Source organism: Podarcis liolepis (assembly GCF_965112155.1).
Source record: "Podarcis liolepis genome assembly, chromosome: 7".
NCBI classification, from domain to species: domain Eukaryota; kingdom Metazoa; phylum Chordata; class Lepidosauria; order Squamata; family Lacertidae; genus Podarcis; species Podarcis liolepis.
The window spans coordinates 33,749,898-33,774,931 of NC_139561.1; the positions used below are offsets into that span (position 1 = coordinate 33,749,898).

At 46.4% G+C, this 25,034-nt stretch overlaps 1 protein-coding gene across 2 annotated transcripts; it reads right to left on the bottom strand.

The window, feature by feature from the left end:
- Positions 1 to 4,634: 4,634 nt before the first annotated feature.
- On the bottom strand, positions 4,635 to 23,982 carry PLEKHF1 (pleckstrin homology and FYVE domain containing 1). Of its 2 annotated transcripts, XM_083513830.1 has the most exons (3): positions 23,642 to 23,979; positions 22,819 to 23,334; positions 4,635 to 12,661 (listed from the first exon to the last, which is right to left on the bottom strand). In XM_083513830.1, exon 3 carries the CDS (start codon positions 12,646 to 12,648, stop codon positions 11,839 to 11,841), a length of 810 nt encoding a protein of 269 aa, XP_083369956.1. In that variant the 5' UTR covers positions 12,649 to 12,661; positions 22,819 to 23,334; positions 23,642 to 23,979; the 3' UTR covers positions 4,635 to 11,838. The 2 variants fall into 2 exon arrangements, with proteins under 2 accessions (XP_083369956.1, XP_083369957.1); XM_083513831.1 differs by lacking the exon at positions 22,819 to 23,334 and having other exon boundaries at positions 23,642 to 23,982.
- Positions 23,983 to 25,034: the final 1,052 nt, after the last annotated feature.

Genomic DNA, 25,034 nt, shown 5'->3' on the forward strand with positions numbered 1-25,034 from the left:
TGGGTTACAGAACACACCTGCAAAAAACAAACCAACCCAGAACCCACCAGTCTGAAGATTCAGTTGCTAGTTTAATAGTAGCTGGCTTCTGCACAATGGACACAGAGAAAGTTTATTCCAGGCAGCAAATTGTCAGCCTTTGTATCCAATGTAGCGTAAAGTTAAAGTCACTAAGTAGGCGAGATGTCTTGCACCAGCAGAATGCTCCTGTGCAAGGGCATGCAAAAGCTGGTAACTTTTCGTGCAATAGATTACATAACCTGTTGGGTGGGATTCTTCTGTTTCCAACATTAAAATTCAGCTGCCCATTGGTGCAAGAGCCCTTGAACTAGTGGTCAGAGAACACTGAATACAGCCCGTGGACATTTTCACAAACCAGTCTCTCTCAAATGCTGTCTGCAAGAGCAGAACTCATTGATTTTATACAGGATGTTTTGTCTGACTCAAGGCCAGGGATGGGGAACATGTGGTCATCCAGATGTCAGTGGATGGGACAATGCACCTGCACTTAGGCAGTGTATGGCAGGCCACATGGATTTCTTTTCATAAGCGTTTGACCACTGCTGCCTGACCCACAGTGTCTGCTGCCAGAGGCAGCTACTATACTCTTCCTAATGGTAGGGCCGGCACCACTGCAATTGAAAAAGCAATAGCCTGCACGTGTGGAAGAGCCGCTTCAGTTTATTCACAATGCAAATGTTTCATATCCATTTTTAAGGAAATTGGTCGGTTGGCTGGCTGTACTCTATTCATTCAGATACTGCTTATCAAAGCACTTTCCTGTTTTGGAATGTGAAATGAGTGCCATTTTAGGATTGAACATAAGAGTGCCCATGCAAGCTTGTATTAAATTGGGAATGCCTGGTTGTGTGTTACTGTTCGCACACACAGTTCAGCTGATTCCTGCACATGCTCAGTTTGTGCAAAATGAATACACACAAATCAACAAATTGCGAGGTGGGGACAAAGACAAAAGGGAGCACTCACTGGTGGGAGTGGGAACAAGTCCAACTCCCTACAATGCAGGAATATCAAGTAAAGCATCCATGGCAGATGACAATCCAATCTCTGCTTTAAAACCTACAATGAAGGAGAGTCCACCACTTTCTGAAGAGTCCATTCCACCATCAAACAGCTCTTACTGTCAGAAAGTTCTTCCCAATGTTTAGTCAGAATCTCCTTTCTTGTAACTTGAAGCCATTGCTTTGAGTCCTACCCTCCAGAGCTGGAGAAAACAAGCTTGTTCCATGTGACAGCCCTTCTGATATTTGAAAATGGCTGCCATATCTCCTCTCGGCCTCCCCTACTCCAGGCTGAACATGCCCAACTCCCTCAACTGTTCCTCATCAGGCTTGGTTTCCAGACACATTATCATCTTGGTCATCCTCCTCTGCACATGTTCCAGCTTGTCAATATCCTCCTTAAATTGTGGTACCCAGAATAAGAGTTGTACTATTACTTCCCTTGATCTGGACGTTACACTTCTGCCAATGCAGCCTAGAATAGCATTAGCTTTTGTTTTGCTGCTACACCACCATGTTTTCTACGCAGGATCTGGTCTGGTTGCAGATTGGATGGGGGACCACATGTTGATATTCCTGCACTGCAGGAGGTTGGACCAGATGGCCCTGGGGGTCCCATCCAGCTCTACAATTCTAGGAGTCTGTGATTCCTGTTTAGCTTGTGGTTTACTAAGACCCATAGAACCTTTTCACATGTATTAATGGCAAGTCAGGTGTCTCCTGTCTTATATTTTGGTTGTGGATGCAACATACATTTAAAAAGCATATGGTTTCCCCCAAATAATTCTGGTAACTGTGGTTTACCGCTCATGAAGTTGCAGTTCCCAGCACCCTGAACAAACTGCAGTTTCCAGGAAATTGTACGCTTGACATAAATATTGTATAAGCAACCTTGATGGGAGGGGTTATAATGTGTGACTAGGACCTGGGAGACCAGGTCAGCCATGAAGCTCACTGGTTGACCTAGGACCAGTCACCGCCTCTTGGCTTGATCAACCTTACAGGGTTGTTGTGGGGATTAAATGAGAGGGGGAAGAACCATGCATGCCACTTTGAGCTCCTTGGAGGAAAAGGTGGGACAAAACTGCAATAAAGGAGGAGAACAAGAAGAAGAACTTCAACTGCAAATGTGTGTGTGAAAATGTGGATTCCAACCAAGATCCAGCTCAAATGCAGCATTCTGTGGTGTCTCGGCCTTGTAGTTGCATTGCTGTATAAGCTGCATTTTACTTCTTACCCTTTCCCCATAATCCCACCAGCAGTATTTGTTGGGATTTAGGGCTGTGTGTGTGTGTGTGTGTTGGGAGGCAAGAGTGGAAGAGCAGCCACCTGCCACCCCAGCAGTCTGCCTTGAGGCTCTTAAGACGGTGCCTCTTATCAGCTGCATAATGTCAGTGCCAAGTGCCAAAAACACAGGTGTTGCCTTGGAAACCCAAGATACGCTGTGCCAGCAGTTCTAGCAAACAGCTGAAGAACTGTGCGTATGTCGCGGGCGGTGGAGAGGTGCACATTTCTACTGAGAAACCATCTGTTCCAGTGACAGTTATTAACCTGCTGGTGCTTTGAGTATGACGGAGTCAAGCCGAACTTTAGCAGGCAGATGGATAGAGTGGCTGCTGCTGCTGCTTGCTTCTGTTCCAGCAGAAATCCCTTCTCTCTGCTCCTCTCACATTGCTCTCAGGCTTATCAAGCAGCGGGAAGGTAGCCTGTTGAAGAATGAATCACAGAATCATACAGCTATTGGGCTAGAAGAGACCCCTGACAGATGACCATCCAACCTTTGCTTAAAGACCTCCAATGATGGAGAATCCACCAACTTACAAGGGAGCCCAAATGCTATTAGAAAGCTTGCAAGCAGGATGCAGATACTATGGCCATTATCTGTGTGTCCGCATGACTTGGTATTCTGAGGTAGAGTGCCTTTATCCATGGCAGTTCCATTCCTTAGGCTTACTGAAAGCTTTTGCCTTCATCAAGCTTCTGCTATCAGGAATGCAAGAATCCAAAAGGATAGGGAGGAGAGGAAGTGGTCTTTGCTTTGGCAGCTTGAATCTATTTTGTCTATAATTAGGAAGGAAGCTTTCATCTCTGCATTTCAAGAGATCATAAAAATCAATGTGTTTCTCCACATTTCCGAGCCAGAATACACACATTTCATCGCTTAATTGCCGTTAACTCTCTGCTAATACCCCCCATTAAGTGTGATTTATGAGAGCTGCATAAAAAAAACTCAGGGAAGATAAAATTTTAATTCATCCTAAACTTTGCAAGAGAGAACTGTGGGATTCCAAAGCCACTGGGAGGCTCAAAATAATTTTACCCCAGCCAAGCTACAGAAAGCAGCTTTCTTTCACTTCACTGTGGTTGGAAGAAACAATGTGTTGCTCAAAGAGAGAGACAGAGAGATCATAGGCTGAGGAAGAAGCCGACAGTAAAACATAGCCCTTACTTCTGATTTCCATTTGAAACTTGGGTGGCGATGAGAGACAGCTTGTTCACAACAAACACAGGCACATGCCGTCTCTGCACAGGTACAAGAGCTTATGTGACATAGCCCACATCCATACCATACATTTAAAGCAGTAGTATGCTTTAAACAGCCATGCATTCCCCCCAAAGGATTCTGGTAAGTGTAGTTTGTTAAGCGTGCTGAAGGTTGTTAGGAGACTCGTGGAGGAGAGGACTATCAATGGCTACTAGCCACAATTGATATGCTCTGCCCCCACAGTCAGATGCAGCAATAGTTCCTGAATACCAGTTGCCATAAAACCCAGGAAAGTGATCATAAGCTTGAATCCTGCTTGCTGGTTTCCCACAGGCATCTGGCTGGTCCAAGTGAGAACATGATGCTGGACTAGATGAGCCATTGGCCTGATCCAGCATGTGCTTCTGATGTTCTTATATACCTCATAGTTCTCGCTCTTCTCCATCTTCTTTTATCTAGGCTAAATCAACCCAGTCCTTTCAACCTCTTCTCCCACAGCTTGTTTTCCATACCTCTGGTCATCCTTCTTGCCCTACCTGAACATGTTCCAGTTTATCTCTATCCTTCTTAAAAGAGCAGGACCTATAACTGGACATGATGCCGAAGATGAGGTTTGACCAATGAAGAACAAAGCGGAACTATTACTTCCCACCACTTGGATGGAAACTGTGGTCCTACTCATGAAGCCTAACGTTGCATTTATTCAATTTTTATGCAGTGGCTACTATGTGTATGAGAGAATTATTATTATCATTATTATTTAGCCATCCTCCACCCTAAGGTTTTACTGCAATGACATAAATTACAGCATTAAAAACATTTTAAAACAAATGATGATCACAATAATAGGGCGAGTCCTAAAACTATAAATCTCAAATGCCAAAGGTCAGGGTAAAGACATAATGCCTTCAGCATATGATGAAACTTGTATAGTGAAGGTGTCCAACACACTTGTGTGTTGAGGGAATTTCACAGCTCAAGGAGCTACCACTCACACCCTTGAGTTTGATGAAGGTGGAGAAACTACCGAGAGGGCCCCCTGCTCTGATTGTGGCACCCAACAGAGCCTATAGCAAATTGTCTGCATATGTGAACTTATACATGGAAGAAATATCTGGGCACAGATGTTTAAGGAAGATCAAAAGCTCCCCACCCCCATTTTTATTTTTAAATCCATTTTGCAGTAATCACAAATGTTGCCAAATTTGGAAAAGTGTGAAGATTGCAAAAAGTGCAAAATCGTGCAATACAATGATTTTACAATAACCACTTGTCAAAGCATCTAATCTCCTGCTGCGGAGCTTTTGCTTCTGCTGCTCTTACAGTGGCTGTTTTTCTTCTGCAATGCCTTTCTGTTGACTTTGGAAGGCCGAAGCTTTGGGTTTCATCGCTCCGTAGGCAAGGGAGCCTCGTTTTCCTGTCATTTGTGGCTCGAGCGCCTCCAACACTGTCACTGGGAAGAATACAACAAAGGATAGTTCTGAAACTGCACTCAGCTCTTTCTCTCTCAAACAAAACTGTGCCTTGTTACTTTCCTAGCTTTGAAGAACAGTCATGCCTCACCACTTCAGAAGAAAATATCCCAGAGCTGACTCCAGTCTGGTTTTGATAACTAAATGCATTTTAAGGTTGAGTTTCCAGAGTCAAGAAGTTCTATGTTTATAACATGGCCTCCCCCCCCTTTCATGTCTACCAGGGATGAAGAATCGGTGACTCTCAAGGCAGGGGCAATCCATCCCATTTCACTGCCAGAGGTGAAACAGGAAAGTGCTGCCGCCTTGCCAAGCCTCGCTTACCAGGATCACACAGCTTTCAGTGAGACCTCGTGAGATTGTGCAGAGCTCAGTGAGGTCTTGTGAAAGCTTCGCAATATCCCACTAGAGTTCTGCAAGATTGTGTGAGATCTTGATGGAAGCTGCCACTGCACAACCTTGGCAGCAGCAGCAGAAGTGGGCGAGGTACCCTTTGGGGCATTGCCCATGGGATTCTGCTGCCCGAGGCGGGCTGCTTCACTCCCTTCTCATGTTTGGACTGGCCCTGCTGCCAGATGTTGGGAGGACTCCTGGTCACACCAATCCCAGCCAGGAAAGCCAAGTGTCATGAATGATGGAAGTCCAACAGTATCTGCAAGGCCAGATTCTCTGTCCCCCCTGATGTTGCGTTGATATACAAAGCCCTGAACAACTTGTGTCCAGGATGCCGTAAGGATCATCTGAGCCGCTATATCCCAGCTCACTCACTGAGCTCATTTGGAGGAATCTTATTGGTTGTCTGCAGTGTTATAGAGGACCAACTGATCTAACCATTTAAGGTTGCAGGTCCCTTGGTGTAAACACGCTTTCAACAGAGATGAGGTCTACATTCGCACCATTTAAAGAGCTGTGATGCCACTTTAAACAGCCATGGCTCCCCCCAAGGAATTATGGGAACTGTAGTGTTGTGATGGGTGTTGAGGGCCACCATATTCCCTGAGAAGAGGGACTGACTATTAAACCACTCTGGGAATTGTAGCTCTGTTAGGGGCATAGCTGTCAACATTTCCCTTTTTTTAAGGGAAATTCCCTTATTCCAAATAGGATTCCTTGCAAGAAAAGGGAAAAAGTTGACAGCTATGGTTAGGGGCCTCCTAACAATTCTCAGCACCCTTAACAAACTACTTTCAATCAGCATTTAACAGGAAGCACTTAACCTTTTGACCTGTTTGTTAAACCTCACCTCTGTATGTGGCATATACAAAGTATTTTTAATGCCCCTTCATGGATCACTGCCTTGCCGTGGCGAAGGGGCTTGAATAACTCAGAGAAGCTATGAGCTATGCCATGCAGGGCCACCCAAGATGGACAGATCATAGTGGAGAGTTTTGACCAAACGTGATCCACCTGGAGGAGGAACCGGCAAGCCACTCCAGTATCCCTGCCACGAAAACTCCATGGACGAAGACAACAGGCATATGAGTTCCTGATGTGCTCTGGTCCATGGGGTCACAAAGAGTCGGACATGACTAAACGACTAAACAACAACATTTTTAATGCTGCACCCCCCCTACAAACCACAACACCATCTTTTGTTTCATTCTTTTCTGTGGCCATTTTCCTGCGGCTTTGTTTGAATGTGAGTGTGAGCAGGTGAGATGAGTAATAAGGAGATGTCTCTGCCAAACCACCCCTCCTGATCTTCATGCTGCAAAAGCCAACCACAATTTTTGTGTGGTGGGGCCCTTACAGCAAAGCAGTAGAGCGCTGTGAGGGAAAGGTTATTGCAGAGCACCTAGCACCTAATATAGGCAGCCTCATGCGTTTTCAAAGCCATTTAATTGCATTAATAGAAATATATAAAATTATTTGGAAAATCTTGTCAATGTGGTGTAGTAGGTTAGTGTCAGACTAGAACACAGGAGACCAGGATTCAAACCCCCCAATCAGCCCTGAAGTTGACCGGGTGGACTTGGGCCAGTATCTGTCTCTCAGCCTAACCTACCTCACAGCTTCTGGACCAAGTGCAAGGGGAGTCCCATACAGAGCGCACTGCAGCAATCCAGCCTTGAAGCAACCAGTGCAGGAACCACTGTGTCCAAGCTTTCTCGGTCCAGAAATGGTTGTAGCTGTCGAACCAACTACAAGTAGGAACACTTTTTGTTTTCTATGGCTTTCTAGACTTCTAGAATGGAAGGCAGTCGAGGACTAGAATGCAGAAGCGTCTACTGTGGTGGCAAGAATGCAGACGTGTCGTGTTTTTGTGTTTTTTGGAGCAGAAACAGCAAAAATTCCCTCGGCGACACACTGAAATCTACACACACACACACAGCTCAGCCCAGTGTTCTTCACTTGCAGCTCACCAGAACACAAGCTAAAAAGCAAGTTGGGGTGAGGGTGTGCAGTGAATACAATCCTCGTTCACTGTGGACAAAGAGTCACCTGGAACCTCTGCCATTAGAGATTTAGCAGGCACCTTCTGAGCCAACTTTTAAGCACCTGCTGAAAACTTTTCTGTTCCACCAGGCCTATTGCAGGTGGAATACATCCTTCCACAATGGTTCACTGATGTCTGTGTTTAACTTTTAAAATATGGTTTTTATTGTGTGGTTTTACTGCTGCAAACTGCATATATACATACTGCAGCACCATGTGTGTGTGTGTACACACACACACACACACACATGACACAGCGGTATACAAATATTTTTATGAATAAAATTTAGTTAAGAATAGCAGAGAGTTGTTCTGAGGCTGCGTATTCGCCTCACAGGCCTCCAATTCCAAGAGTGGTTTAACCATTAGTCCCTCTTCATGGAGAGCTCTGGGAGGGGAAAAGTGGTGTCCCAACAACCATCTCAACACCCTGAGCAAACTACAGCTCCCAGAACGCTTTGAAAGAAGAGTGTGGCGTCAAAGCACTTTATATGTATGGTGCCAATGTGCCTTTTGTGTCTCCTCTGTGGAGAACATGGCCGGTTTGTGTGAGAGTTCTTGGGAAGAGGGCCTAGATTCAAGCAACTAGCTTCCAGCTGTCTATATCCCTCACTTAGCTTAAGTACAATGCCTTGCAAAGCATCATGGGAACAACACTCCATAAACACGCCATTGTTATTGCTATTTATTTGAGTCAGATGAGGGAGGAAAACAAGACAAAAGAAGGTTTTTTTTTTCCCTTTTTAAATGCTCCTTAAAACCAGAAACATCTGTTTCGGTTATGGCTTTTGCTGGCCAATTTCTACACTGTTTTCCATGGGCGAGGGCAGGCGAGGTACTGTTTCAGCTGACACAGGACTTGGGGGAATGTAGTCAGTCGGAAAAGAATGAACTCCATGGAGGGGGTGGGGAGCAGGCCAAGCTCCTTCTCATTAATCTTCGCTTTTCCAGCTCTTTCTTTGCAACTTGGAAACATCCACCTAGCACCCGGAGAGTCCATTCAGTTCACAGCAGGCCGGACGGCATTTAAAATAAAAATCACATGGTCAGCTACTCATTTTGGACGGTTTTTCTTTTTAAGTGACAAAGTAGCCATGACTGTGGCTTCCTGCCATTAGTCCGTATCTTGAAGATTACACGCTCCATTAAATAGTGTGCATATCCTAATGGAAGCAGATTATAAAGGCAAAAAGCCTCCACCACAATCCAGTAATGGATTTAGGCACATACGGAAAATAGGGTGTTGAATTAGTTCTACACAGCTTTCAGTAGGTGGCCTTCGGTTCAGTTCAGACCAACGACCATCTGCAGGCAGAGCACGGGCTTTGCTACCAAACTGTAAAGCCATCTATGCGTAGGCTGCCCCTCTCAACAAATGTTACAAGAATTCCCATGGAATGGGCAGGAGAGCAACAGAGCAGGGTGGAGTACCTCTAGCTCATGGGCCTCTTTCAGCCCACTAGACTTCTCCAGCTGGCCCACAAGGTCGTTTCAGCCAAGCCCCTCCTCAGTCAAAAGGGGATTTGCAGGTACCGGCTATCCATTGATTGGCTGAGCCCTATGCAAAGCTCTGGGAAAGATGGCGCCTTGAAAGGGTCACCTGAAGACCCAACGATCAGCTGGCTGTCAGATCTTGAGAAGCCCTCTTCAAGGCGATGCATAGCCTAGCCCTTTGGAAGGGGCTGGTGAAAAGGGCCACCTGACGTCATAGTGACCTCAAGGGATTCTCTACATCCACCTGTCAGATCTGGTGTGCAAGGGGTGGGGGAGGTAACAGTCTGGTCCACTGGCCAGATTTGGTTCTCAAGTCCTGATACAGTGCATCTACTTTGCACACAGAAGGTTCTTGGTTCAGTCCCCAGCATCTTCAGGTTAGCTTAGCATGTCCTCTGCCTGAAACCTTGGAAAGCCAGTGCCAGCTGGCACTGCCTTCCAGATGTAGCTGTACTGCAACTCCCATCAGTCGAAGTCATCGTAGACAATAACCAGAATTTATTTGTCGTCCAGCAACATCTGGAGATTTCTCCTGGTGTAGACAAAACTGATCTCATCTGAGCAAGTATGACTAGGCTGCAATATCTGCCCTCTGCGGCAATTTTTAATTCATTGCATTTTTACCCCATCTTTTTCTGCAAGGAGCTCAAGCTGGCGTACCTGGTTCTTCTCCCATTCCTCATTTAATCCCCACAACAACCCTGTGAGGCTGAGCGGCAGTGCTGGGCCCAAGGTCACTGGGCCGTGAGCTTCACGGTCGAGTGAGGATTTCAACTCTGGCCTCTCCCAGGTCTTAGTCCGTCACTCTAACCACTGCACCATACAGCATGCCATGGCAGTCAAACGGGGCCCTAGTGTTTTTGTGTTATTTTCCATCAGCATGCACTAATCTTCAAGAAGAGACCTGAAAATTGCATTACGGCAGTGTAGTATTAAATCAGAACTCTGTGCATCCATTAAAGGGAGAGAGAAAAGCCTGGTTAATTAACTTAAAAAGCTTGTTGACCAACAGCTCTGATGTAAACACATTGACCAATGAAAATAAAAACCCACAGATTAGAAAACGGTAAGTATAAAAATGCCAGTCAACATATTTGCTCCAAAAAAACCAGAGGAGTATAAAAAACAAGGTAACTGAACAAGCTAACAACACTGTGGTTGACATTAAGGTCCAATATAACATTTGCTGTGGCAACCAAGTTGCTGCTGTCTAACGGTCGCCGAGAGAAAAGAGTTAACCTACATTCTACTAGAGTAAGGAATGAGTTATTTTCTTTTAAATTAATGTTAACAAGGCTTTTCTGCTGTCAATGACTGGTGTTGCATCAGGTGGGAGCAACTGTTAAGTGCAGAGTCTTCAAAAAACTTTGCAGGCGGAAACAACCGGATCCTTCCCCCACCTCCAGGAAAAGCCACACCACCACCTTTTGTCTACAAACTATTTTTAGCGTTTCACATATATAGTGTTTTCAGTTATTTGTATGATTTACTGCATGTGGAAAACATGACAGTTGGTTGCAAAAGGCCTGTGCCTCCCACAAACAAAGCACTGTAACATTTGTCCGTCTTGTTGTTTTGAAAAATAAAAACATTAGTAATAAAAAATGGGGGCCAGGAAGCAAAGCTAAACTTAGTGTGTGTGTGTGTGTGTGTGTGTGTACACACACACACACGTGCGCACACACACACACACAAGCCAGCACTCGTAATACAATACCACCGTTAAGAAGCCATCTGCTCACATGATAAAGCTGCTCCAAAAACCTTCATTTCGAAATGCGCATCTCCAAAACTTTTTCTGTTCATTTCAATCCCTACTCAGTCAAGAAGGTCCTACCCTCCTTCTGCATCAAGCAGATTCAAAAAACTGCATCCTTCTGTGAAGAGCCTAAAAAAAAAAGACTAGATTCTTGATATACAATCATATTATAAGGCCTTGATTAATTTCTGCATGGTGCTGTCAGTTTAAAAACTGTGAAGGAGATCTTCCTCTGGTTTCATAACTTATGATTTATGGATCCAGAATTTGACTCCTGGGTGTAAGAAAGACAGAGACTACAAGATGGGGTGGGTGCCGTTCTGATGCCCAAGCCTGCAAAATGCCCAAGCTGAAAGTCAACATTTCAGGTGCCCCCAAATCTATCAAAGGGACCAAAACTTTCAGCAACGCTCAACACCTGATGTGTTGGGGGTCCAATTCAGCTCTGCCACATATGCCAATAAAAACAACTCGCTGTTAGGCCCCATCTGCACTATACATTTAAAGCAGTATCGTACCACTTTAAAAGTCATGGCTTTCCACAAAGAATCCTAGGAACTGTGATTTGTTCAGGGTGCAGAGACCTCTACAATTCCCAGAGTTCCCTGGGAAGAGGAACGGATTGTTCTGGAAACTGTAGCTCTGTGGACAGAATAAGGGGTCTCCTCCCAACACTCAGCACACTTAACAAATGACAGCTGTCAGGATTCATGAAGGGAATCATAGGAAGCTTCCTGAATCAGACCATTGGGTCCACCTAGTTCAGAATGGTCTCCACTGATTGGCAGTGGCTTCCCAGAGTTTCAGACAGGAGTCTCACCTAGCCCTAGATGGAGATGCTATTGGGGATTGAACCTGAGACCTTCAGCAGACAAGGCAGATGCTCTACCGCTGAGCTACAGCCCTTCCCCATAGCCATGACTACTTGAAGCGGAATGATACTGCTTCAAATATATAGAGCAGGCCAGGCCTTAGAGGAGACAAGCAGGCTCTTGCATATTTTAGTTTGATTCAGCATCGTCTTCCTTAACCACAGAGGAGGAAAACACATGGGACCAAAAGACACGATGAAAGCTACTCCTCTGAAAAGTGCACTTTGGAAAGTATGTGTTCCCTGTACTCCTTGGAAATAAGTGTGTGGCCCCTAAAATTAACAAGGCCATGCAGGGGTCAGCTATGGAAAGATGACCAAGCTGTGTTGGACGTGTAAAACTCTGCCTCCGCTGACCACTGTTCCACTCTGTCCTCGTCGGACCTGTCGCTGTCATCTCCGCTGGAAGGCTCATAGCCAGCCAGAGGAGAATGGGCTGTCTTCGACTGTTCCTCACTCTCCTTTTTCGCTGCCACCAGCTGTTTGTAGCAAAGGTTGCACACCCTTAAAGGCTTCGGGGACAGCCGGGGCATCAGGAACCTTTGCCGAGAGCAGTCTCCGCACACCACAAAGCCACACTTCCGACAGTGGTGCCTGCGCGTGAGAGTGGAGAACTTGGTTTGCGTGCAGCGCATGCAGATGTCGGTGGCCTTGTCTGGGATCCAGGGGGCGGCGTGTTCCGTGGGGGGCTGCTGGCCCATCTTGGACAGCAAGTGGCGGATGCATTCCTCCAGGTGGCTGATCCATTCTTTCCTCTCGGTCAGGGAAGCGGCGGAAACGACGAAGGACTTCTTGGCCGTTTTGATCATCCAACGGTTCTTCATCTGCAGGGTATCCGGCAAAGTCTCCAGGGTGACTTCGTCAAGCGGTATGATGTGTTGGGAGCTGTACTTCCTCCTGTTGATCACAATGCTTCCATACACAAGGATGTCGTTGAAAAGGAAGAAGATCCGCGGTTTGGCTTTCTTCCGGCATTCTTTGGTCAAAATCCCTTCGCCCAAGAGGACCCTTCCAGGTATGGCCAACGGCTGGCCAGATGCTCCAAAGCAGCTCTCCACAGTCGCAATGCGTTGGCTGTTGATCTCAGTGTTGGCCAGATGGTCTACCATCTTGACAGGTCACCTGGAAGCAAGGAAGGAAAACAGAAGCTGTGACTGCTGAATCTGAGACCAAAAGGATCAAGGAAGTGGGAGTAACTCCCCTAAGAGGAAAGGTTGCGACAATCAGGGTTTTTTTTTGTTTAGAGCAGAGTTTCCCACATTTGAGTCTCCAGCTGGACTACAATTCCCATCATCCCTGACCACCGATCCTGCTAGCTAGGGATGATGGGAGTTGTAGTCCAAGTACAGCTGGAGACCCAAGTTTGGGAAACCCTGTTTTGGAGAAAAGGCAAGCAAGAGACAACACGATCGAGGCATATAAAATGATGCAGGGTGTGGAGAAAGTGGACAGAGAAAAGCTGTTTTCCCCTTCTCATAATGTGAGAACTTGGGGACATCTAATGAAGCTGAATGTTGGAATATTCAGGACAGGCAAAAGAAACTTCTTCGCATGGTGCACAGCTAGGCTATATAATTCACTACCACAAGAGGCAGTGATGGCCACCAACCTGGATGGCTTTAAAACATTATACAAAAGGAGGATATGGCTATAACTGGCTACTAAGCCCAATAGCTATGCTCTACCTTCACTGGCAGAGGCAGCTATGCTTCTGAATACCAGTTGCTGGAAACTGCAGAACTGGAATAATAATAATAATAATAATAATAATAATAATAATAATAACAATAATAATAATAATAATAATAATAATAATAATAATAATAATAATAATAGTTTATTATTATTTATACCCTGCTCATCTGGCTGGGATTCCCCAGCCGCTCTGGACGGCTTCCAACAAAATACTAAAAATACATTAAAACATCAGACATTAAAAACTTCTCTAAACAGGGCTGCCTTCATATGTAGCTGTGCCTAGGTTCATTTGGCCACTGCCTATGCTTATGTATCTTCCCTCGTCAGTGCCATGACCTTATGCTCCCCCCACTTAACATCCCAGTGGCTGAATTCAAAATGTCAAGACTCTGAAAAGTGCCTTTGCCCATGTAATAAGACAAAACCAGAATTACTTGTCTACAGCAACCCCCATCATAATTCTATGCTTGCATGATCACATATGTACAAACACCTGATACCAAAACACCGAGCGAAACATGGTAATCAGTATCAGAAGGTACCATCCTTTCAGGACTATATGACTGCAGAATGTTTGTGTGTGTGTCTTACATGTTTGGACATTCCCACATGTCAAGGACACCACACACATAGAAATCTAGCATGTCAGGGAAGAAGACTCTAGTTTTCCCGTTATCCTAGTGGGAGAAAAAAAAATGCTTTTGAAAGGGGGAAGGATTCAAATGTGTCCCCCTAGCAGCAGTCTGAAGTGGTACAGTCTAGGAAGGATCATAGCTGCATGGTTTTGTGAATATCTCTGCAACATCTCTGCAAATGTTCATGAGCAGTGCAGGGTGCACCCACACTGTTCTGCCTTGTGTCGAACTACCGTATTTTTCGCCCCATTTTTCGCACCTAGTTTTTTTGGGGGGAAATAAAGGGGGGAAAATTTATTTTCCCCCCAGGTGCGCTGCGCTAATCCCGAAGCTTGGGGCGTGCAGAGCTCAGCACGCCCCAAGCTTCTGGGTGCCGGCAAGGTCTCCGCTAGCCGTGGGAGAGCCGGGCGCCTCTCCCAGGGCTAGCGGACAGCTGCGCTAATCCTGAAGCTTGGGGCGTGCGGCGCTCAGCGCGCCCCAAGCTTCTGGGTGCCGGCAAACAGTCCGCTAGCCCTAGGAGAGCCGCGCAGCTCTCCCAGGGCTAGCGGACCGCGGCGCTAATCCAGAAGCTTGGGGCGTGCTGAGCTCAGCGCGCCCCAAGCTTCTGGGTGCAGGCAAGGTCTCCGCTAGCCGTGGGAGAGCCGAGCGGCTCTCCCAGGGCTAGCGGAGCACTGCGCTAATCCCGAAGCTTGGGGCGTGCAGAGCTCAGCGCGCCCCAAGCTTCTGGTTGCAGGCAAGCTCTCCGCTAGCCCTGGGAGAGCTGGGTCTCCCACAGCTAGCGGATAGCTTCCTGAAGCCTGGAGAGCGAGAGGGGTCGGTGCATACCGACCCCCCTCGCTCTCCAGGCTTCAGCGAATGCCTGCATTCGCCCCATAAGACGCACACACATTTCCCCTTCATTTTTGGAGGGGAAAAAGTGTGTCTTATAGGGCGAAAAATACGGTAAATAAGATTTTGCAACCCTAGTGGCAAGCCAAACATTCACATTTATGAAGAAACTGAGTCATTTCCCAAAGGCATCATATAAAATGAAGTTCACAGAGAGCACATGCTTTTTCTTGCACGTACACACAATGGGTAACCTAAGAGATCATTCACCAAGGAACACACAGCTCCAAAGCACTGAAGGTCTTGCCATAGCCAGGTTCCTTTTCTACAATGACTTTGTAAATAAGCATAAAAAATAACCCTGAAAATTCAATATCCAAGAAACCTCCCTTCACAAAATGTGCAACAGCTACACCACACAAGAGCTTTGTAGAGAGGAAACAACAGCAAGGGAGAAAGTGCTAGAAATGACAATTGCTTTAAAAACCGCTAGAATGATCATGTTGACAATGCAGTCTGTTAGATGTTGCTCAAGAATGTACCAGTCACTATTGATGGGAAGAGATTTCCCCTACATTTCTCAAGGAGGGCCCACAAAACTCAGTGAAACTGTGTTTGCATCAACATTCCCAGGAATTAAGCTAGGAGGCTTGTTTTACGTTTTGTGAAAGTTTCATGACTGTTCCAGAACTCCCTTATTCTTCCAGCCTGGAAAAAAATGAAACACCCACAATTTGTTATGCAATGATCTTGAGGACCACACTGCCCTTGCCACATTTGAACTCATTTCTTGTGAATGTCGATTTGGCTTGGATATCTATCAGGACATTTATATGACATATCTTGACTCGCGTGCTTAAACTGAGATGGGTGTATTGATGGTCATTGTATTATTAATATGAGCTGGTGGTGGGGCAGTTGTTTCTTTTCACTTTGTTAAACTTTCTATAAAAATTAACTAAAATCGTATTTTGGTCCAACTGAACAGCCAAGCAGGGCCAAGAAACGAGAAGGAGCCAAAAAAGAAAGCCTAACCCAACTCAGGGGCTCGCCACGAAGTCAGCCCCCATGGACCGCAACATGCTATAGGAAGGGACAGTGAATGTTGTTGGACTTCAACTCCCGTCATCCGCAGCCCAAATGGCCAATGGTCAGAGATGATGGGAGCTGTTCAGCAACACCTGAAGAGCCACAGGTCCCCCACCTCTCCCCTACAGGGAGAGAGAGAAAGTCAATTCCCCCCTGAAATGCTCCCCAATGCTCATGAGCCGCATTGTGTGCTATAGGAGAAGGCAACCCCTGTCTATCCCAATCTAATTTCACTTGTGGAAATCTTCGCTTCCCAAGAACCATATGGCCTATACCCACCTGCCAATTTATTCCAAAGAAGGTTTATTGCATACCTCTTATGCAACAGCAGCCCATCCAGACAAGCCCAGCACATAAACTATGGAACTCCCTCCCACAGGAGGCGGTGATGGCTGCCAACTTAGATGGCTTTCATAGAGGATTCAACAAATTCATGGAGGAGGAGAGGGCTATGGATGGCTACCAGCCATGATGACTATGCTCCACCTCCACAGCTGGAAGCAGCAGCACTGCTTCTGAATACCAGTTCCCAGAAAACAGCCAGAGGGGAGGGTGCTCTTGCACTTGAATCCTCCTTATGGATTTCCCCACACACATCTGGTTGGCCACTGTGAGAACAAGATGCTGGACTAGATGATCCAACAGCCAGTGTGGTGTAGTCGTTAAGAGCGGTAGACTCGTAATCTGGTGAACCGGGTTCACTTCCCCGCTCCTCCACATGCAGCTGCTGGGTGACCTTGGGCCAGTCACACTTCTCTGAAGTCTCTCAGCCCCGTTCACCTCACAGAGTGTTTGTTGTGGGGGAGGAAGGGAAAGGAGAATGTTAGTCGCTTTGAGACTCCTTAGGGTAGTGATAAAGCGGGATATCGAATCCAAACTCTTCTTCTTAAGCCTACAAAAGTTACTAGCCCCCACACGACTACAGCCATGTTTTATTTCCCCAACAGCCTGCAAGAAGGAATCCGCGATGCCATGGGGCATCAGATGCAGATCCCTGAATTGCAGGGGGCTGGGCCACGTGATCCTCAGGGTCCCTTCTGACTCTACAATTCTATGATTAAGAACCACTTTTATTTCACACAAAAAACGCCTTTTCACCTGGAGGCAATTTTGCGCTCACTGTAGGTGATTAGAAACAGCAGCGATTTATAAGTGCGCATAAGAGCTGTTCAGCTTAAGGACCATGGAAGCTTCTTCAGCATTTATTTTTTTTAAAGAAAAGGAACAAATGCACTGCCGAGTTGCTTTGAGGATCAGTCTGTAATAGTGAAGGACCGACTGCCCCACCATCAGCCAGCGTGATCGTTTTATATTTAAAAGACAAAACTAAAAGCCACCACGGAGTCGCTTTGCTTCTGCTATTATGAACATAATGACTTTTGCACACTACAGAACAGGAGGGGAGGGAGAAGCATGAAAAGGAAAGAAAACTAAAAACTACAGTACCTCTGATCTCGGTGCCCATTTGAAGTGGGAACACACAGCAGAGATCGGCAAACTCCAATTATATATATAAAAAGGACCGTTGGAGCCAACCTTTCATAGCTATTAGCGAGAGGTTGTTTTCATGAGAGCTCTTGGCAGGAGGCCTCTAGTAACCTTTCATCACAGAATCCGCCGGGCTGATTAGTTTCACAGGACTCTTCTGTGGACTTCTGTCTTGTAATGCAAAACGTTCCCGAGCTTTGCACAGGGCGGCATTAATTGTACCCCTTGGTGGAGACCAAGGATGAAAAGCAAAAGGGTTCTTAGCAGGAAAGCACTAAGCCACTTGGAACTCCACACCAGGGTGGCAATGAGGTGCAAACCTCCCTCTTTCTCTGTTCCATCAAAACCAACCTTTCCCCCATAAATGTAAAGAGCAGCTCTGCTGGGTCAGGCCAAGGGGTCACCTAATCCACTGGCCCCAGCCAGCCAGTCAGTGTCTGGAAAGCTTACACAGGCAACAGCTCTCCTCTCACGTGTTTTGTCACCTATAAGGAGCCAGTGTGGAGTAGAGGTTAGACTCAGCTCTGGACTAAGAACTTGAAGACTTCATGGGAGGCTTTTAAGCAGAAGCTGGACAGCTATCTGCCATGGATGCTTTCATTGCGATTCCTGCATTGCAGGCGGTGGGACTACTAGACGATCCTTGAGGTCCCTTCCAGCTCTACATTTCTATGGTTTTATGAGCATCAAACTCCCCACCCCACTCGGGCATGAAGCCCCACTGGGTGACAGTGGGCCAGTCTCTCTCTCTCTCTCTCTCTCTCTCTCTCCCCCCCCCCCACCTTGCAGGGTTGTTGTGAGGATAAAACAGAAAGAACTGTGTATGCCACCCTGAGCTTCTTGGAGTATCAATGTATGAGGAGTGATGCACCCACTTGACCACCTCTTAATTATTTTATGGTAGGGAAGTGACCATCTCCACCCCCCACTCCAGAAGAGATTAGGAAGGAAAGTTAATCCCTTTGACTTCACCCACTAAAAGCCCCTGGATTTAGTTATCTGTAATTCTCCTGGCTTAATCCACCATGGAGGGGATCTTTTCAGTGGTGGCCCCCTATATCTGTGGAACACTCTCCACAGGAAAAACACCGTCATTATCAGTGTTTAGGCACTAGGCACTTTTCATTGACTTTTGGCCTTTGGTAACCAAGCTGGCCCCTGCAGCAGGGTTCATATTTAGGTGGGTATGGGAAGGGCTTTCTTTAATATTATATCAGATGAACATTTCTGGTGTCTTCTATGATGCATTGGTTGTTTTTTTAAAAAAAATTCTGCTGTATTGTTAAGTCACTTGGAGGCTTTTATTTTTGTAAAAAGGGGCAAATAGATGTAGATGACAATAATAATAACATCTGTAGCTCCCAGGGTTCTTTAGAAGCCACAACAGCCAAATAGTTTCACAAGTAATAGTTTCACGAGCGACACAGGTGTAACATAACATGAAAATGAAACCATTGCAGAGCTCTTCAGAAGTGATTTGATCTCAAAGCCTGCAGCGACAGAAGTGATCCTGGTTAAGGAATCCACTGGGAGGCACCCAATAAATTCATGACTGTCCTACATTGTGCAATTTCTAGGGGAAAGAACTGGGTGAAAGGTAGAACTGAAGTGATTCACCCAGGAAAGGCGGCAGGATCAGTTCATGGATAACAGCAAAATGTGGAGAGGTTGTTGTCCTCCACAAAACAACCCATTGCCAGTTTCAAAGAAGAAAAAAACCTGGAACAAATTCAATAACAAGGCTGGGAAATAATGCAGATGCAGAAAAGAACAAGATCGGAATGAGAGGAATCTGAACTCTGAAGCAAAACAATATTGTGACTCAGCAAATTTTCAGAGCAGACAGCTGACCAGTTCAGAGAGCAAGTTTAGCTCCTTCACACTGGCTTTTAGCAATCATTTGCAGCTGTTAGGTGATAGGCACAGTCTTTCCTCAAGGCTGCAGCTGTGATTTAAAGCTCCAAGAATCTTAGTTAACACACACACACACACACACACACACACACACACACACAGGAAAACTGGGGATGGTATCCACTGCTAGACCTACTCAGAGTAGGCCCATTGAAGTCAATGGACATGGCTAATTTCAGTCGGTCTACTTAGTTGGTAGTATGGCTTAGTTGGAGTCATGGGCCTTAACTGCTGCAGAGCACATCTTGAACCCCCTGCTGCCAAAGTTAAGCACTTTAATAGTACAATTCCGTTGCATGCTGACTTAAAGGTAACCCTACTGAGCTCAATGGGGCCAAAGTAAGCGTACAGCCTTGTTACATGGATTTAAATGGGGCGGGGATTCAAACAACTTTGCTTCCATGGGCCGCTATCCTGTCACATGGAATAAAAACTTTTGAAATGCTTGAAGAGTAAAACATACCTTCTTGTCGCAAGAACTGAACACAAAATATTCGGTCGTTTTAGCAAAATTGGGAGCATTCTTCCCACTGATAGCTGTTACTCTTAGGACATGGGAAGGTGCACAGTCTCCTAGTGTTCATCCCAGTAATGTTAGGGAAGGGCCGTAGCTCAGTGGCAGAGCATATGCTTTGAATGCAGAAGGTCCCAGGTTCAATCCCTGGCATATCCAGGCAGTGCAAGTTCCCTGCCTGAAACCCTGGGGAACTGCTGCCTATCAGTGCAGACAGTACTGAGATAGATGGTTCAATGGTTTGATTCAGTATAAGGTAGCTTCCTATATTTTAGGATACACCATTCCAACTGGGCATGCTCAATGGCCATGAAACGCTACCTTGACTGCTGATGGAGAGGAAGACAGGGAATGGAGATGGTTGGTATGCTGAACAGAGCATACTCCGTGCTGCAACATTTTGTTGCAGGTCTCACTTGTAGAAACTAGTGGAGACGCTACTTCCAAAGAAAGGGCAGCCAGGCATTGGTTTATAGAGATCTAGTGACTCAAGAAGCGAAGCCCTGACACAAACATTTCTTGTGCTGCAGTTGAGACAATGACTAATAGCATCTGATGTTGGCCACCTTTGGGGAGAGTAAACTGTTGCCTGGGATGCCATTGGTTTCAGAAGAAACTCTGTGGAAGTTGCAGAGGACTGAAACAGAGTCGTGCTTGGGAGGGTGAGCCTGACAGGCTGGTTGCAAAGCCCCCAAACAGTTACCCCACTGGTGCCCATCTGCTTACAGCAAATGGGAGCAGGCTGTCTCCAGACCTCCTGCCTCATGATTGCACAGATGTTAGAGGCTGGGACTGTGGCACAAAACCTTCTCTGTCTGTGGCCCAAGCCCTCTGGAGCCATTTTCCTAGTGAGATCCATCTGTGTCAAATGCTGTTGTTGTTCCGAAAACCCTGATTGGTGGCTAATTGTTTATTTTTAAAAAGAGTGAGCACTGACTCACTCCCACATGAGCAGAGACAGAGAACAGAGCATCAACTGGTTGCATTGCTGTGCTTATCTTCACCCACCTTTGATCTCTGCAGACTAAGCTTTACATTTCCTGGCCAATTTGGCCAGCGTTCAGTACCATTCTTCCTCCACCTCTTTGCCAAGGAAAGCAAAACACACCTGACAAAGTGGACTCTCAAGTCCACGAGAAACACCTGCCACAACAAATCTTCATTTTCAGCAGCAACAGAAGGCTCTGATTATTATGCTGCCTCCATCCTCCTCTCCTCTCCACCCCGCCTCAACTCTGCTAGGGTTGGTTTAGCCTAGAGAAAAGAAGATGGGGGCGGGAGAGGAAAAGGGGTCCATAAGAACACCAGAAGAACCTTCTGGTTCATGCCAATGGCCCATCTAGTCCAGCATCCTGTTCTCCCAGTGGCTAACCGGATGCCTGTGGGAAACCAGCAAGCAGGATTGGAGCACATGAGCTCTCTCCCCTCCTGTGGCTTCCAGCAACTGGTATTCAGAAGCATTGCTGCCTCCAGTTGTGCAGGCAGATCATAGCCACCGATAGCCCTCTCCTCCATGAGTTTGTCTCAATTCTCTTTTAAAGCCACCCAAATTGGTGGCCATCACTGTCTCCTGTGGGATCGAGTTCCTTAATTTAACCACGTGCTGCGTGACCAAGTCCTTTACTTCATGTTCATCCAACATGCAGCTTCATTCGATGTCCAAAAGTTCCAGTGTTATGAGAAAGGGAAGAAAAACCTCACTCTATCCACTTTCTCCATGCCATGCATAATTTTATAAAATTCTATCATGCTGCCTCTTGCAAGCCTTTGCTCTTCAGCTGAAAAGTCCCCAAATGCTGCAACCTGTTTTCATAGGGAACTCGCTCCTTCCCCTTGATCATTTTGGCTGCCCTTTTCTGAACCTTTTCCAACTTTGCCCAATCCTCTTTTAAAGCCATTGTGGTCCCTGTCATTTACCTGCCTCCAATCTCACTTGTGGGGTGGGTGACGGTGAAGTCCCTCTTGCTTTAGTAGGCTGGGGGAAAGGGTGACAGATGAAATATAGGAAGCAGAGGGGACAGTGTCAGCAGCCAGCTATAAATGCATGGTTATAGGTAGAGTTGCCACCTACGGGTCAAGACCTAGGAGTGCTACAGAATGAGAAACAAGGTCAAGCAGGCCCTGTGTAGAAGTTCCTTATCAATCCTCTCTATGACACCAACAGAGAGGGCTTTACCGTCATGCTACAGTGAGAGCAAATAATGTAGAGTTGCGTCAAGATCCTCAGCTGTTTCACTTGCCTCACCTCCTTTTCAGAGCCTCCTGCTGTTGACTCACATTTGACAGTCACCTGGCTGTTTCGACACTGACAGGAGCACTTCTTGGTTTCACTGTTTCTTAACGCACCAGCTACATGCTTTGAAGGATTCCTGCCATCGCCACTAAATACACACCCAAACCTAAGAGCTGGGCTGCGGAAGCTTCCATATGCTGCTGCTGCTGGGACTACCACTCCCATCAACCATGACCTTTGGCCAGGCTGGATGGAGCTCAGGGGAGGTGGAGTTCATCAACATCTGGAAAGTCACAGGTTCTCCACACACACACACACACCACTCCACCTTACAGAATCTCATCCCCTTCCTATAATCTGGCAGCTGTCCCTGCCATCACACTTAAATAAATAAATAAATAAATAAATAAATTTAAAAACAAAGTAAGCAACATCATCATCATTATGGATGATAATAATATTAATTTCATTTATAAATCGCTTCCCATGAGGCATGCCGAAGAGATCATTTAGGTCCATTTCAAGTACATTCTTGAAAGAAGAAAAGCGTCACTTTATGTGTATTTCGACTGCCAGCGGACACAGAGAGTTGGCGTGATGGAAGTTTGAAAGCCGCTTCCATGGGCGGAAATCGCATTTTAAAAGAGCCCCTTTCAGATTACAACAGCGCACTGGCTCTTCGCTCTCAGGTCCGGCGCCGGCACCGCAACAGTTTTGCAAAGTATGTGGAACTTTAAAGGATCGGTGAATTCAAAGCCCCGTAGAAAGACGCTACAGTACACAGACCCTTCGCACAGACCCCACCCCCATGCAGCGCTTCTCTCCCGCCTACGGTCGTGCAAGGCGGAGAGTGCGATCGAGCCAAGAAACATGAATGTACCTCCTCGTGACTTTTCCTGGTTCCTGTCCCAACCGGGTCCCCGGGTCCGTCGATTCCGCCAAGAGACGCCTGGGATCCTCTCGCAGCAGAAAGTGCAATTCCAAAGATTTCCCTCGTTTTTAATCCAGAAGGGACTCCGCAGAAGGCTCTAGGTTGAGGCTGCAACGCTACCCTTCCCTGGAAGCAAGTCCCATTGAATTTAATGGAGCCTACTTCTAAGTAGGCGACTTGCGCCTGAAAAATCTCACCCTACTTTTTTCTTTCTTTCCTTTTTCGCATCCGCGGCTGCGTAAAAAATGAATGAAACAACAACAGCAAAGTATCTCTGGAACGCTCAGAGTCCCCAACATTCCATTCTCCCCTCTTTCCGTAAGTGTCACGAGCCAATCAACAGGCCGCCTCCGAAGCAGGACCGTCCGGTTCTGGGACGCTCAGTCTCAGCATTCCACGCGTAGCCACGCCCCAGAAAACAACGGCGGCCAATCAGATGGCGCAGTCGGAGCCTGCTGAGGTTGGCTGGGCGGGTGAAGAAGAGAGGGGGGGAACAAGAAGAAAAGAGGGGAAGGAAGAAAAAAGAACAAGGGTGACTTAAAGCGGCGGGGCGGTGCATGGAAACTTTGCATTCTGCTAGTAACGGAAAATCGAAGAATCATAGAATTTTAGCGTTGGGAGGAACCTCAAGGGTCATCTAGTCCAACCCCCTGCAGTGCAGGAGTCACAACTAAAGCATCCATGACAGATTTAAGCTCTGTTTAAAAACTTGCAGTGAAAGAGACTCCAGCACCTTCCAAGGGAATCCATTCCACTGCCAAACAGCTCTTACCTTCAGTAAATGCTTTCTAATGGTTGAAACCTCCTTTCTTGTAACTTGAAGCCATTGGTTTGGGTCCTACCCTCCGGAGCAGAAGAAAACAACTTGCTTCATCTTCCACGTGACAGCCCTTTAGATGTTTGAAGATGGCTATCATATCTCGCCTCAGTCATCTCTTCTTCAGGCTAAACATATCCAGCTCCCTCAACCTTTCCTCATAAGGCTTGGTTTCCAGACCTTTGAACATCTTGTTGACCCTCGATTGCACACATTCCAGCTTGCCAATGCCCTTCTTAAATTGCGGTGCCCAGAACTGTGCACATGACTCCAGGTGTGGTCTGACAAAGGCAGAATAGAATGATACTATCACTTCCTTTGATCTGGACACTATACTTCTGCTGATGTCCAGTTCGAGGGAAATAATAGTACCTTTGTCAGACCGTACTTGGAGAGTAACAAATGCTGACATATCCTCCCTGGGAAGGGAGGAAATAGATAGGAAGGGAGTGGGAAAGCCACCTGGGAGCAGATGGTGTCTTAGAGCCAGAGCAGAGCCTGGGAAGACTTTGGCCAAAACCAACTTCCCAGTCAACAGCTGTGTATTTGGAGCAGAGCCCATCCACTCCTAGCCAGCAATAGTCAAAGATGAGCATTATAGCATTTGGAGGGCTGTAGACAGCCGGATGCAGTAAAACACACACCTTTTGAGTGATCGGATTGCTGTGGGAGGAAGTACAGTGGTACCTCTGGTTGCGAACAGGATGTATTTTGTGGTAACAAACCAGCTTCTCTCCAGGAACAAGAGGAGACCAATTCTGCATTTTTTGTGTGGCAGAAGCAAACAGTGCAGACGCTGGTGGGGAAGGGCCGTGGCTCAGCAATAGAGCATTTCCTTTGCATTCAGAAGGTCCCAGGTACAATCGTCAGCATCTCCAGGTAGGGCTGGGGTGTCCCCTATCTGAAAGCTAGAGAGCTTCTGCCAGCCCATGCAGACAATACTGAGCTAGATTGACCCCAGAGTCTGACTTGGCATGAGGAAACTTTCTGTATTCCTATGACTGGCTGGTGCTTATGAAGGCACAAACCTACTCCCCCACCCAGCAGTCATCTGGGTATCTATCTATCTATCTATCTATCTATCTATCTATCTATCATCTAATCTATCATCTAGCTATCTATCTTTCAATCCTCTTTAAAAAGTAGGCAGTGGGCAAACTTTCAATTTAATAAACTCAATAAATTCAATAAAGTGGCTTCTTCTTCTTCTTCTTCTTCTTCTTCTTCTTCTTCTTCTTCTTCTTCTTCTTCTTCAAAACAATATTCCCAAGCATGGGGAAGAAGTTGCAAGACCAGCTACTGAAGCACTGTTTGATTTGCTGGCAAATAAGCCTATTAAATTTATTAG